Source organism: Didymosphaeria variabile (genome assembly GCF_027946475.1).
Source record: "Didymosphaeria variabile strain IMI 356815 chromosome Unknown scaffold_7, whole genome shotgun sequence".
Taxonomy (NCBI): domain Eukaryota; kingdom Fungi; phylum Ascomycota; class Dothideomycetes; order Pleosporales; family Didymosphaeriaceae; genus Didymosphaeria; species Didymosphaeria variabile.
In genome coordinates this window covers 776,290-790,460 of record NW_026611626.1, presented here as the reverse complement: position 1 = coordinate 790,460, position 14,171 = coordinate 776,290, and the positions used below count along the sequence as shown (strand labels likewise).

General features: G+C 53.9%; 6 protein-coding genes across 6 annotated transcripts; 2 read left to right on the top strand and 4 right to left on the bottom strand.

Moving 5' to 3' along the window:
* Window positions 1-409: 409 nt before the first annotated feature.
* Window positions 410-3,098, bottom strand: GYP7 (GTPase activating protein; the record flags this gene model as incomplete). The annotated part of the gene is made up of 5 exons (XM_056218144.1): window positions 410-744; window positions 817-1,135; window positions 1,188-1,450; window positions 1,524-2,895; window positions 2,955-3,098. 5 exons carry the CDS (start codon window positions 3,096-3,098, stop codon window positions 410-412), a joined length of 2,433 nt encoding a protein of 810 aa, XP_056067409.1.
* Window positions 3,099-3,572: 474 nt separating this feature from the next.
* On the bottom strand, window positions 3,573-4,427 carry N0V89_009392 (uncharacterized protein; the record flags this gene model as incomplete). The annotated part of the gene is made up of 1 exon (XM_056218143.1): window positions 3,573-4,427. The coding sequence occupies one exon, from the start codon at window positions 4,425-4,427 to the stop codon at window positions 3,573-3,575; it is 855 nt and encodes a 284-aa protein (XP_056067408.1).
* Window positions 4,428-6,376: 1,949 nt separating this feature from the next.
* On the bottom strand, window positions 6,377-7,057 carry N0V89_009391 (uncharacterized protein; the record flags this gene model as incomplete). Its single annotated transcript, XM_056218142.1, has 1 exon — window positions 6,377-7,057. The coding sequence occupies one exon, from the start codon at window positions 7,055-7,057 to the stop codon at window positions 6,377-6,379; it is 681 nt and encodes a 226-aa protein (XP_056067407.1).
* A 767-nt stretch (window positions 7,058-7,824) lies between these two features.
* On the top strand, window positions 7,825-8,729 carry N0V89_009390 (uncharacterized protein; the record flags this gene model as incomplete). The annotated part of the gene is made up of 2 exons (XM_056218141.1): window positions 7,825-8,207; window positions 8,258-8,729. The coding sequence occupies 2 exons, from the start codon at window positions 7,825-7,827 to the stop codon at window positions 8,727-8,729; spliced, it is 855 nt and encodes a 284-aa protein (XP_056067406.1).
* Window positions 8,730-8,879: 150 nt separating this feature from the next.
* On the top strand, window positions 8,880-10,234 carry N0V89_009389 (uncharacterized protein; the record flags this gene model as incomplete). Its single annotated transcript, XM_056218140.1, has 2 exons — window positions 8,880-9,037; window positions 9,433-10,234. The coding sequence occupies 2 exons, from the start codon at window positions 8,880-8,882 to the stop codon at window positions 10,232-10,234; spliced, it is 960 nt and encodes a 319-aa protein (XP_056067405.1).
* A 279-nt stretch (window positions 10,235-10,513) lies between these two features.
* CSE1 (importin-alpha export receptor) lies at window positions 10,514-13,681 on the bottom strand (the record flags this gene model as incomplete). Its single annotated transcript, XM_056218139.1, has 3 exons — window positions 10,514-10,955; window positions 11,004-13,368; window positions 13,612-13,681. 3 exons carry the CDS (start codon window positions 13,679-13,681, stop codon window positions 10,514-10,516), a joined length of 2,877 nt encoding a protein of 958 aa, XP_056067404.1.
* Between the last annotated feature and the right edge of the window lie 490 nt (window positions 13,682-14,171).

Here is a 14,171-nt window from a genome sequence, read left to right as displayed (position 1 = left end):
CTCCGGTGAGGTCTGATGCGTGTGACGCGTGGAGATATCCTCAGCGTGAAGGTTGACTGCTAGCAACATTCAACCAACGGCTTTGCATTGACGAAGACGGCAGCGAAGGGGTCGAAGGATGCAAACACCGGGTACAAAAAGCGGCTCGCGTTGTCAGTTTATGCGTCAGGGAAGTTGGATATCGAAGAAAGTCATGATTTGTTCGACGAGTGTGAAGTGATAAGTGAAGAGGTGAGCCTGTAAACAGTCGCGCTAGGCCCCAATTGTTGAGCCTTGTTACCTACGTCAACAGCAACGCCTTACGCCCACGTGCCCGCCCGGTGGCTGTAATATACCCAAATCATGCGAAGTGAAACTGAGCCTTGTGTGCAAGAAGGAGAATATGCTATAGCAAACGTGTGCAAGAATCCTACGAGCCAACACCCCCACCATGCTTCACTATATCCTCTTTGTCGAGCTTTTCGACTTTACGGCTGAGTAGTGTCCTTAATTCAGTGCTGATCACCCGGGCATCTTCATCGCCGACTGGTTGCTTGCCACTGTCAGTAGCAGACGTAGATGCCTTTGCATTCGAGTCTGATGGACCCGGTGATCCTTCGATAGGTTTTCGCTGCCGCGCCCCTGGTGCCGAAGGGAAGTTGCCTTTCTTATCGATGGTCTCTACTGTTCGCTGGAACCTTCGGTACAGCGACTCAGCGCGAACCAGAGTGGACTCAAGATCCATGGTGCCGGATAGTTCGTTCACTAGCAAGGTGTCAACAATCTACCACTACGCATACACATGCTGGAAATCCAGAAGTATACGGATTGGCTTACCATATTTTAGGACCTCATCAAAATGCTTGAGGTGAGCCATAATAACATCGCGATGCTTTTCGAGTATCGCGAGAGCGATAAAGATGTGGAAGTTGCTGCTAAGGTAGTCGGTCCAGAGCCCTTCCCAGAGTCGTAGAACGTCTGCCCATTCGAATTCTCGCTTGTACCACACAAGAAGCATCCGGAAGAAGAAAAAGAAGTTGGTAGAGTCGGCAGATTGGAGGTGCAGGTAGAGCTTGGGGTCCATGAGCTGCACCAGGTGGTCAAGTGTCATTAGTTGCTTGCGCATACCGGATTGATCGCGAAGGAAGTTGCGCTCCTGTCGACCGTCAGTATGAGCTAAAAGCTCAAGAATTGTAGGTCGAACTTACCATGCGCTCCATGAACCCCACAAAGCCCCAAAATGCGATGGCATCGTCCTGCATTACTGCGTATATGGGTGCCAGGAGGTCACTCATGCCTTGAACATAGCCCAAGTCTTTGTTGTACTCATTATAGGTGAGAAGCATGTCCTTCATCTGCTCCAAGTGAACATTCGTGCCGACGTCCGCGAACGGTGAGTCAGGGTCTGGATGTGGGATGTCCTCGCCCATAAAGATTGGAATTGTACGATCTGTTCGGTGTACATCCTTCTCTATAGTACGGACCCCATAGAATGGGACAAGTCAGCCAGAAGTGCTATGCGAGGGAATGATCAGGGTACGAACCTATCCTGTTCTTCTGCTCCTTCCACCATTCTTCAGCCTCTAGAGAACCATGTCCATCGACCATCTTCTCCCACCACGCGCCTTTGAGGCGAATGTATTCGTCTCGTTGACTGTTGAGGTTCGCACGTCGCTCTTCTTCTGAGCTATTCCAGTCGTATACCCCTAGGAGGAACAGCCACGCTTCTTTGCGAACGCCATCGTCAGGATGTAGGCCGCCATGGAAGATGCGCTCCTTAACTTCGTCGGGAGTGATTTGCAGCCGTCCGTGCCTATCAAAGAATCCCTTCCACTCTTCCAGAGTGACGGGTTTCCTCCGATCTGCCATTGACATACGATCCATGTCTAAAATCTCGAAGTCCCCGACGTCGCTCTCTTCCATTGCCAGGACGTCCTTGGCAGTCCATATTCTTTGGTTTCGATCGCGCTCGCTTTGCTCCGCGATTCCCATTGCCCACCTTGCCAGATACAGACGGGCGCTATCGAACTCGTCTTGCAAGGTCTGTACTTCGGGATTCTGAATGAGTCTTCGCACTTGCGGCGGGAGATTCTTATTCTCTGCAACGGCCTGTGCTGTCCTCCGTGTGAAAGTCGTGACTTGGCTCAGCTTCTCCAGAAAGTTCCACCTCGCCTCCTTCAACGCCTTTGTAACAGGGTCCATGCCGCCGTCTCTCTTGCCTTGGTCTTTCGAAGATGATGCGTCGCCTTGTTTGCCTTCATCCTTCTTTGCCTTGGGTGAACCAGGCGCATTCCGGCCGACTGCTCGCCTGTCCTCTTCTGTAGGCTCGATGAGGTATATACTATTATCAGCTCCAGACCGTTCCACGTTAACATATCTCTTCAGCCATCGTAGAACCTCGTCGCCGCCCCAGAACATGCCCCCGCCGTCGCCAAATGGGTCGAAGCTCTCTTTTGCGAGCTTCTTCCGCTGCATGATGGTAGATTGACATTCGCTATCGTGGAAGAACAGCGCCGGAAAGCTGTCGCCTGCCCGCGTGTTGACTACCACACTGCCAAACCACCATCCGATGCTTGGAGGGCGCACTAGTAGTGAGTAGATCTCGCTGACCGGAACAGCGAAGGCGTATGCGCCGATCGACGAGCCGTGCGAGGTGGTGGTAGGCGGCGGAGGGACGAGGTATGTCTGTCTCGGGGGAGAAGAGGTGTCGGATAGATCGACTTTTACGTAGGTGTCGTATGCGTCGCCGAGGGACGTTTCGGGCAGCCAGGCGAGCAACAAGGAGGATGCATGTTCGCTCTTGGACGAGGACGTGCTTGGGCGGGCATCTGTATCTTTGGTCGGAGACTTCTGCTGTACAAGCGCTATGAAGCCTGGGATGTTGTCTTTTGCGGAGGGTGTTGGATGTATGTAGACCTGTTGAGTGGGTCGTTAGTCGTGACGCCACCCGTCGGAGAGCCATGTAGCAAACGCACCTTGCTCTTAGTGTATAGCAGCTTCACTCCCCTTCCGCTCTCAGTGTGCCTAATAGTATTGTACTCGCCCTCCTCATCGTCGCTCAGGTCATAGAAGGATGCTGAGGGCGAGTGCGGGCTATGCGTGGAGGTTGGAGAAGCCATGCGGGGCACGGCGGCTACAAAAAACGTGTGATCTTCTACAGGTTTTCAAGAGGCAAGGAGCTGAGGTGGGTTGAATATAGATTTATTGTTAAGGGTATCTTTGGGCGAGGCTATAGGGAGCTGCGCCTCGGTGGAGTTGTTGCGGAGTAGCTGTGTAAGATGGCCATTCCTCAAGCGCCTGATGACGTCCCGCTGTGGCGGGGCAGGTGGCAGCTTGAGCCAACACCACGCGTCGAATCATCACCGCGCATGTGCCCAGGTGCCTGCGTGTTCACGGGATCCTTCGAACTTCAACTGCATATGTATTGTTTGAGCCCTACAAACACTCCTGCTCAACCATGCACCAGAAACTCCCAGACCCCTCTATATGCCACCGTTTCGCCGTACAGCCGTACCCTTTAAAACCAATGCCATACCCAGTCCAGATGCGCCGAAAGAATCCAAGATGCGCCGATGCTGAATGACAAGAAACGCTCAACGCATGCGTGGCCCGTTCGGCAGGCCAACGCGTCTCCTCTCAGGCTGCTGCGGTGGCGCACTGTTGTAGGACGGCCCATAGGGATCATCATTGCCGCCAGCCCACGGCGAGTTGGCCGACACGTTATAGTTGTTTTGCTGCCTCCCTCCACCTGAGTAGCCTCCGCTGCCGCGATCGTCAGGATATGGAGCGCGCCCTCCACCCTGTTGAGGACGGTCGTATGGACTGCGCATGCCGCCTGGAGGCGCTGGCGATGTTGAGGGACTGGGGTTCTGCGAAGACGATGCGCTCTGGGACTTGCCCGATCCCCACAACCGCGCCTTGAGTCTGTCCTGTGCCGAAGTCCCTGAACCGCCCGCCTGCGAGGGCGACTGCTCGCTGCGGAATGACAAGTTGCTCTGGTGGCTTCCAGCTCGTTGACTGGGCAGCGGTCTGCCCTGCACTTGCGGCTCCGGCGATAGATTGTTTCCTCTCAGCCCACCACCGCCTCGTCCCTGAGCCCGACGTAGCGACATTGGCTCCTGCTGCTGCGGGGCAGCTTGCGAAGGCGAGTCCCACAGATCACCGAGGCCTCCTCCACGGCCCATCATCTGCTGTTGCTGTCCCATCTGGCCGTAACCACGGCCTGCCGAAGAGACCATCTGCGCGGGCGCGGCCTGCGGAGCCTTTGGGTCGGGGGGCAGCCATTGCGGGAACGGCCTGCCTTTCTCTGTGTAGTAGGCGCGCAGCACGCGGGCAATGTGCGAGTCGTCTTCGGTGTCGCCGTCTGCTTCGTCGGAGAGGAGCTGACGCCGCAGCGTGTTGTACTTAGAGGTAGTAGTCGTGAGGAGGTTGTTGAGGTAGTTCGACATGTTGGTGGGTGGTGTTTGGGTACAGTGAGGCTTGCGCGCCTTGTCGACGCGGCTGGTTGGTTGTCGTGGTTCGCGGGGTGTCGCTCGATGGAAGTCGGAAGCTTGGGCTGCGGCTGCCAATTTCACGAGCGTTTGGGAGAGCCCGCAGAAGCGAGCGCCTTTCTACTCGACCACCAACGTGTTTCGTCTTATAACAACCGTTCTCCAAAGCAAATAACTCTAATTCGTGTCACAGCCCAGTTGGATCCTGGTCTAATCATTCATGAGCAGCTTGCCCGAATCTACAGAGCTCCTTACTACAACCCTCTCTACACCTTCGTCATAGCTTCAACGGCTAGCATAGAAGCTTCCGTATGCTAGCGTCGTATAGCGCAAGAGCCTTACTCGTAGTGAAATGAAACCATTGCGCGGTTGCATAAAAAGATATAATGCCAAGAGCACGAATCGAAGCACCCAAACGTACTGGCAGCAGTTCGATGTCACAGTGTGCCAGGAGTTCCTGATAGATGGGACGGGTCTCTGTTCCACCTACAGCATGCACTTTGCAGACCTCATTATCACTAGTATCTTCTCCAGCTCAGCGCCTACGATGGACAAATTTCAGTTTTCCTACTGGAACGGCAGCAACCCACTTCGCTCAAGCGGGGGCACTGGGTCCCGACCCTGCTGCACAGCCTGAGCGCCAGAAGCTTGTGGAGGTTCACGAGGTTCCAAGCGGAAAGTTTGAACAGTCTGAGGGATTGATACGTACAGCTCCAGAAAAGGGAAGCTAGAACATGTTGATTGCCATGGATTTCTGAGGTATACCGGAATGGGAAACTCTTACTGTGCTCCCAGACAGAAGGGTATGTAAAAGCGGGCGCGAAGATGGTCCTCGCTCATGCCATCCGCATCACTCGTCAACCACCTATAAGGGTCTTACACTATGGGATTGGGATATACCTCTGCGTCGTGGAGATACCAGATAGGTGAGGAAGTAAGTACCGTCTGAGCTATGGTCAACAGGCCGTTTTGAATCATGGTACATCCCTCAACAACTGTTTGCACCTACATAAAATCCTCATCTCTTTTACAGCACCTGCTCATCTCATTTACCGCACCTGCTATGCTTTACAGACACGCTACCGACGAGGAGAACTTTCTCCCTCCTCCACCATACATCGTTCAACAACCTCAGAATTCAACCATGAATTGTTCGATGATTCCTCTGACATGCACAGCGAACATGCCACCACCGGACGAACCCGCACCGCAGCCTCCACATGGCTATTTCCCGTCATCATATCACATCAACTTCGTCTTTTTCCTCCCACTGCTCGTGTTCGTGGTTGTGGTAGTCGCGGTTTGGTGGCGTTTGACTTTCTAAGCAAGTAGATATCGCTACGCCTGAGCAAGCCGTTCCAAGTGATCGTGATATTTTGAGATGCATGGGTCGTGGCGGTGCTATACGCGCCATATATTTTTCCTGTGTCTGCCGAGACGCTCAACTATGCCCGGGTTATGATGGCTATAACCACCGTGTTTGCGTTAATCACTTGGTGGGTTATCCCTGCGGAGAGGTAGTTGCTGAGCTAAAGTATGGAACAGACGCTGGATGCCGAGTTGAATGCTCAGAGGCAGAGAAAAGATAGGTTTCTGGAGGAGTGGCCTGTCCCAGGGTAGGCGATTTGGCATGACGAGCAGAAGACTGGATACGAGGACCTGAGTTACCCCCTTAGTCTACTGACCCCGGTGTAACCCTCAAGAGTAGCAGGGAGAGCCGAACTAGTGCTCGGATCGCGAAAGCGGCGAGCGGCAGCAGAGCGTCGAGGAGCAGTGATTGGCATATACCTGAGAAGATTGAGGTGCTTGTGAAAGGCAAGCAACGTTAGAGGAAGCTCCAAGCGTTGGGATCAAAATTCTAGTATTTGAACTGCTATAAGCCTTTCAACGACATAACCTTACCACGTCTACATCTTCGCAGCGCCAACTTTGCCCAGCACAAAAGCACCCCAGCCTTCTGCAAAGATCGTGCCATGTCCGTCCTCCACAGTACCCATAGTCTCAACCCACCGCCCTTTCTCTCTCACTAATTTCGCGCTAATCTTCAGTATACACGGTGTAGTTACCGCCTGTTTGTACTTGACGTTCAGCTCAGACGTCGCGCTCGTATTCTCGTAGTAATACGAGAGCAGCGTGCCCATAGCCTGGTCGAGCAACGAAGCAGTGACCCCGCCATGCAGACGACGTACTCCGCCGTCTATATCGCTGCCTATTGAAACCAGAATGATGAGTTCCGCCGTCTCTTGATCGGTAGGATCATGTGCTATGTCCTCTCTTGCCTGCTGACGCTTCAGCTCCATTTCATATTTGTCGCCATGGGGCACATCGTGTATCGGCGCACTTCCGGTAAAGATGATGGTCTCGTCGACCTCGCGCGAGTGGCCTTTGCCAGGCCGATACAGGGTCAAAAACGCGCGGATAGCGTTGTCTGAGAATAGGGTGCGTGTGAATAAGGTATTGGAGACACCTTTGCGCTTATCCGGTATGTGTCGCTTCGAAATGTGGGTGATGGTTGGGTCAGAGAGCAATTGATTGCACCATTCGTGTGCGGTGAAGTCTTCGATGTGCTCTCGAGGGACGGAGGTCATTGTGGCTCGTATGTGTGGTTCCGAACTGTGAAAGGTTCCATTAAAGCAGCATGACGGACAAGCTCACGTTTTGTGAGTTGTTAGTTCCCACAATCCATCGTGTTAGCGCTGCTGTCTGTACCGGCGACTCCCCAGTTGCGATGCGGAGGGGTACAAAGTTCCGAGGTTGAACGATGCCCGCGACCTTAGCGAGATAAGCAAAGCGTGCTGGATCGGCGGCGTCTTGCGTTCCGTGGACGCTGTATCACTGAAGGGTATTCTGATCTTGGTCTCGCCATCGTGTTTTCACTATGCTCGTCTCTTTTCTCTAAAGACGGACGTCGAATCTTCGGAGGGGAACTGCACGAATGCGGGATGGCCGCAAGTGGATTCTGCCACCGCCTCAGCCTCCTCTGACGTACCCGTTCTGCATCTCTCCGACGCGTACTGTAGGCCAAGTACGTGTCTCACTTGTCATCTTTTCGTCCTTCCTCTTTTTGTCGCGCCTTGCTACACCGTACCGCCGCTGATTACACAGTGGATAACCTTGGTGATTGTCACAATGAATTGCTTTTCTTGACTCGTATCTTCCTCTTCTTTCTTCCCTTACCATTCCCTTACCATTGATCATGTCCAATCGCCGGACTAAGCTCACCACAATCGCTCTCGGGGTAGCTTGTGCGCCGGTTCTGTGTTGCTGGATTGTTCTAGCCTCCTGTTGCTGTCCGCGTCGCCTACGACCACACGGCGAATCCGGGGACAAGCGTCGTTTCGAGAAACGGCAGGTTATGGCGCCGCGTCCGCTGCCCATTCGGCCTCCAGAGCGCGCTCTGACCCTAAGAAGCCATCCGAACGATGCTGAGGATGACGTGAAGCCACAAGCCCCTCGCGGCGTGGTTCGCGACCAGTCGACATCGCGACTGATGCAGCTTCCGCTTGAACTCCGGCAGATGATCTACCGCGCTGCAATTGGCGACTCCGTAATGCATATGGTGCTGAAGAAATACAAACTAGGCCACCGTCGCTGCGAAGCTTCTGATATTACCGATTGTCCGAAACAATATGAGTTCTTCAGCGCTGACAATATATGGTCACCACTGGCCGAACCCGCGGATGAACCACCTGCCACGGACGGCAATATCCTCCCATTACTACTGACCTGTCGACAGATGTAATTCCTACCCACTCTATATGAACTTAGCCCAACTGACAATCTCCCAGCTATTCCGAAGCAATAAAATTCCTCTATACTACCAATACCTTTGCCTTCTCGGACCTCGACTGCCTCCGCTACTTCTCCTCCACCATCCTCCCCCAACGTTGGTCCCTCGTCCAGAAAGTGGATATTGAATGGTGCATATCATGGCCCATCTACGACCCGCTCGCTCAGGCTCTCCTTATTTCCAGACCCGCGCTATACCCACCTCACGACGAGGCGACATGGGAAGGCACGTGGCATATCATATCGGAAATGCCCAGCCTGAAGTGGCTCAGAGTCAGGCTTATGTACTTCGATGGCTTTCGAGATTCGGGCTGCGAGGAGAAATTACTCGCACCGCTACGGCAGGTAATACGGCCAAAGAAGTTTGATGTGCACATGAATTGGACCGGGGAAGAGCTAAAGGATACACCGTTTCGTGCGATCAGGGCAGGGACGCGCGAGTCATTGTTCCCGGATAATGACTGGTTGTAAGTGATTCGCAAGGCCTGGGTCACTGCTTGAGGATCGAATATGCTGAGTGTTAATGGCCTGTGTACGAACCAGTCTGCAACACGAGAAGCTCCCCATACTTTTGGATGGTTCTGTAGTACGACATGATCTAAACTTGTATATCTTCGAATAATGAAAACGTATCAGAGTAAAATACAGCCGCTTTCCAACTTGACCGCCGTCAAGCTTTCACGTTTCACCAAAACTTTCAATTATGAAGCATACACCACGTTACAAAACCCCTTCGTCTTTGCCAACCCCCACTCTATCATTTTAGACGCTTCATCTGCGTGAACATTCATCGTTGAAGCGAGATCGGTCCCTGCATTAGGTTATTGGTGCACCTTCCTAGTTCGGGCTAGTGAGGATGATGTATCGCGACATCTAGGGCGCATGTCTACAAAACCTTAAGCGCAAAGTCACGTATCTCGAAACTTCCATGTGCGCCCTTCCTCTACTTGAGCGACAGTCATAGGGATCAATCAAAGGAATCAATCATATATCCAGCACATGCGGACACGTCTTCAAGTTCTACAAAATCTCAGACATTACCACCTCCGCGGCACACGACCAATATCATCTCGATTCACCAATTCACTTCCCACGACTTCTCGACCAAACTCTGAACTAAGGCCCAATTCAACCATGACCGACCAGAAGACAGGACCCCTCTATCACCGCGAAGGCCACCTCCACACGCACACCACAACCCTTTCATCCATCGCCCCCTCTCCTCCCTCCCCTCCACAACCCAACCCCTCTTCAAGCCACCCCCATCGAAAAAACCCTACATCCTCACCACCCCCTCCACAATCTTCCACGCCCAAGGCGGCGGCCAACCCTCAGACGTCGGCACAATAACCCTCACGAAACCCACGCCCGATGGAAACGATCCAAAATTCACCGTACACCAAGTGCGCAAGGTCGACCCCGCAATCCTGCACCTCGGGGCGTTCGATCCAGAGGAACCCACCTTCACAGAGCAAGAAGTCGGCCTAGAAGTCCGGCAAGACATCGACGTGCCCACGCGCGTGCTGCACAGCCGCCTACACACCGGGGGCCACGTCCTCGGGCTAGCAATCCACCTCCTCTCGCGGGCGGGCGAAGCTGGGCTGCCCAAAGACTTGAAAGACGGAAAGGCGAGTCACTACCCTGGCGCCGCGTTCGTGGAGAACATAGGTCTCATTCCTGGCGATGCAAAAGCGAGGATTCAGGAGAAGGTTGATGAGCTGGTGGGCCAGGATCTAGGGGTTGCGATTCATTTCTGGAGCGGGGAGGATGCGAGTCAAAAGTGTATTAGCGGTCTGGATGGCGCGGCTGTGGAAGCAGGCGAAGAAGTCCGCGTTGTTGATATCGGTGGGCTGGGGAGCTACCCGTGTGGCGGGACGCATGTTAAGACGCTGAAGGATTTGGGACGCGTAGTCGTGCGGAATATCAAGCGGCAGAAGGGGATCAGCAAGGTGAGCTATGAGGTTGTGGATGCTTGAATGGACTAGAGGGCTCAAAGCGTGAAAATGAAGCCAGTTAGGCTGGCGTGGCGTTTGTGGCGCGGCAGGGCGGATCACGACGCATTAAACGACATACGGAGCAGCCATGCACACATTTGGGGGAAGTCTTAATGTGTATTTTGGGGTTGGGGCGGGGGTATACACAAAGAAGGTGGCTTACCTAGTTGACCATTTCCTTCATGTCCATCGCCGCGCAACTGGTATCATATCATCCTGCACGTTCTTCCAAGTCTACCAAGAACGCCCACATTACTTCGCCTACTGTATGTATTCCGCCAACGCCTGCCTTGTCGCAGGGTCAAGTCTCTCCTGAACGAAGGTTACGATCTTGCCGTTGTGCCTCGTGTTCGCGTCCTTCAAGAACTGTCCAACCCACGTCTTTACGTCCGTGATCTCTGGGAATGGATCCTTGAGCGGCTTCTTGCATGTGTTGAGCGGAGTGAACCCGACACCAAAACCCAGTTCATCGACGTCTGCGTCTGCGATGAGATCGTCGCCTTTGTTCACCTTTGGCGGGTTAACCAGCAGCTCGATGAGTCGCTGAGTGGTCAAGTTCCAGCCCTTGGGATAACGTTCTACGAAGGCCTGTGAGTCTGTGAGGGTCTTAGTGAAGGAGACCACAGCGGTCTTTCGATCGATCGGGCGGGTCAGCTTTTGAGTCTCAGGAAGAATGATGGAGAGGTATATGCCCTTGAAGACACTGTTTAAAGTTAGTGAGAGTTACATCAACTACGATCGTAGAACTTACTCATGCTGGACTTGATCACTGATGGCGATGAAAAAGTCAGCGCCCATTCCTTCCCGAGCGGAGATGAAGTGGTAGAAGGCGATGAAACGCTGCGCGAAGTTCTCCGTCCTCATGCTCGATAGACGGGTGATCATAAGCTGAATGATGGTCGGGTAGTATTGTTGGAGAGCTGAGACAGGAATGACAGCGACAATCGTCTCCATGAGTTCAAATGCATACGTCTCGTTGGCCTTTGAGGAGACAAGCTTCTGGAAGATGCCGAGTATCGGTTCCAGCTGATTGTTGGCGACGATAGTTTGCGCGTCTCGCGATATGATCGCAGTGAGCAAACGGACCAATGCTGGGACATTGCCTCGTGCTTCCCAGACGCTGGGCTGTATGATGACTTGGGAGAGGCTTTGGTAGTAGGCAGAGAGGGCACCAGAAGGATTCGTTTCCAGCAACGCGGCCAGAAGCTGAAAGACGTACGGTGCGAACTCCTCGACATTGTCTGCCAAGATGGCTTGGAAAGGGTCGGCGAGCGTGGTTTCGAACAGCTGGCTGTGCGCGGGTGCTGCGAAACGAATCAAGGCACCGAGGGCCTCAAATAGGAAGTACTGGAAACGGGGGTTGCTGGGGTTGTGCCGTATGATCTTGAGGATGTTGACGAAGTAGGTCAGCACCAGCTCGTCAATAGGTAGCACACCATCCCGGATAAAGATCAGGACGCGCATCACGCATTTCATGAGGAACTCGTTCTCTTGAATCTTTTCGGGCGCCGAATCCTTGGTAATGAGCTTGAACAGATGCGAAAGTAGTTCCTTTGATGACCCAACCACCTGGTCTTTCGGAATGACCGAAGCTTTGGTGTTCTCATCGGTCAGGTATAGGGCACGCTCTACGGCAATGGCGGCATATGTGTGCACCACATAGTTGGAGTTTCCTAAATGGTTCACAAGCAGAGGGAAAGCAGCACGCCACAAATCGGGCGAAAGTTGGTTGCGGAAGTTGTACAAGAACTTCACGGAGTCTACCTTCAGGATCAGACTGACACTTTCTCCCTCCAAGTCAGATGCGATGTTGTTCTGGAAAAAGCTCAGGACGTCAACGTTGGGGTTGACACTCACGACACCCTTTCCAGCCGTCACGGTTCCCAGGGCAGCGATAGCGGAGAACAGGTACACAGCGGTGTCCTTGTGTTTCCAATTCTCCTGAGGATCCTTCGCATATTCTTGGAGGTAGCGGGTAATGTAATTCTGCGCCGTGCTGGTAACCAGGTCCTGGTAGCGCTGCATTAGAGTACGTAGGAAATTGGTCGCTGCCCGCCGTCTTGTGTCGTTATCTGAGCCCTCGAGATCTCTCCGGATAAACTCGATCGGCTCATCTTCGAAGAGTTCTACATCCGATTCCCGCAGAGTTAGGTTGGGTAGGATGATGTGTTCCATGATCTGGACGAGAACTTCCTGGTTGTTGAAGGACTCGGCATGCTGGGTGGATGCAACGCTCGTGAGGAACTGCAGCGCTTTGCTGACCAAGATGTCGTACTTGGTCTCTAGACCCACGGAACTGAGGAATTGCCATGTCGATTGGACGAACTGAGGTAGTTGCGCGCCAAAAACATCCTCGTACTTTTGCACGTAGAGCATCAATACTTCGAATATGCCCGCCCTTGTGTACTCCAAAACCCCGGACTCGTCGTCGCTATCCGTGTGTAGCGCAACGTTGTCGTACACGAGATATTTGTGCCAGAGCGATGAGATTCCGGCGATGTTGTCCTCAAAGACAGGAGGCAGGTCCTGACAAGAGAGGTCGTAGAAGAGCTTGACGATCAGATCGAGCTCGGTGAAGGCGCCCTTCAGGGCCTCGGGGTTGCTTTGCGAGTTCGTAATTATGGCGTCGACGTATTCGAGTTGCTTCAAAAACGGCTCGCAGAACTGGGTCAGGACGTGGTTGATTTCGGTGAAGAGGGCATCGGAACGGAAGAGCGGCCGCCATCGCTTGAAGATGGAGTGGGCCACGCGCAAAACACCGATGTTGACCGTCGTGTTGTCGGTCGTTAACCGCGAGACTAGGTCGGCGACCAATGTGTCCCACCGCTCGTAGAAATCGCTGTCTGCAATGGCACTAATGGCCTCGCCGAGCTGAGCCTGTAGATTTGGCGGCACGCTGACCATCAGACCGATCAGCTCGCGCTTGATGGAATCGACCTCGCCTGCCGGGAGTTGGTGTGCGCCATTCTCGTCAACCCAATGCCGCTTGATGTGGTTCTTGAAGTATAGAGCGCTCGCGAGCCGGACGGTAGGCGGGAACGATTCGCCGGCCACGATCTGGAGGAGGCTGAGCGAGAAGCCTGGCTTGATCTGTTCCTGTTGGATAGCAGCCTCGGCTGGTCAGGTTAGTAGGGTTCGTGAATTTTTGAGTGCCGTGGCATGGTTGCGCCACAAATTGTACAACACAAAGGCGGACAAACGAACGACAGCGCCGTGCCTGGACATTTGTTCTATACACCCTGCCGTTACGCAGGCTATTCAAATCACCAGCAAACGAGGCTCTTCTGCAGTCGCGAGCGCCCCCAAGATTGTATGAAATCGCTGTAACTCAAGCAACGGCGGGGTATCATCAAACTTACCTTGCTTGTTCTGGCGGGGGTCTAAGCTGGCCTCGAGCAGCTTGGACAGCGTTGGAATGTCGGTGGCCATGGTGAGAGCGGCGCACCCGGAAAGGTATGTGGTGGAGGGAAGAGGCGGGGGGACGAGGTGGTGATAATTCGGGCTTGTTTGCTTGGGGCGTGCAGCAAAACAGCGCGGCGGGCGGCAGCTGTAAGCGCGCGGATCACGGGGCGGCGCGTGCAGCTTCCCCAGATTTCATGATTTTCGGTCGCAGAACGCCATCGCCGCTGCCGTCCCGTCCCCATGACCCAGGCCGCTCTTTCTCCTCCCACGCCCCCCATTCTCCTCTTCCGCCACGCCCGTAAAAATGAGCACCCACCATGTCTGATCCTCCGCGCTCCCGCCGTCTGAATCACCACTCTTATCGCCCCCTCTCCCGCCGCCCACGGCTGTACAGCCCCGCCTGCCCGCCGCAACACACCCGCTTCGATGAGTGACTCCGGCTTGCAAACGTCACATTTCCACAGTTGCCACAGACAGCTGCTCGAGAACCCCGGTGGACGGCTGCCTAAACCCTCGC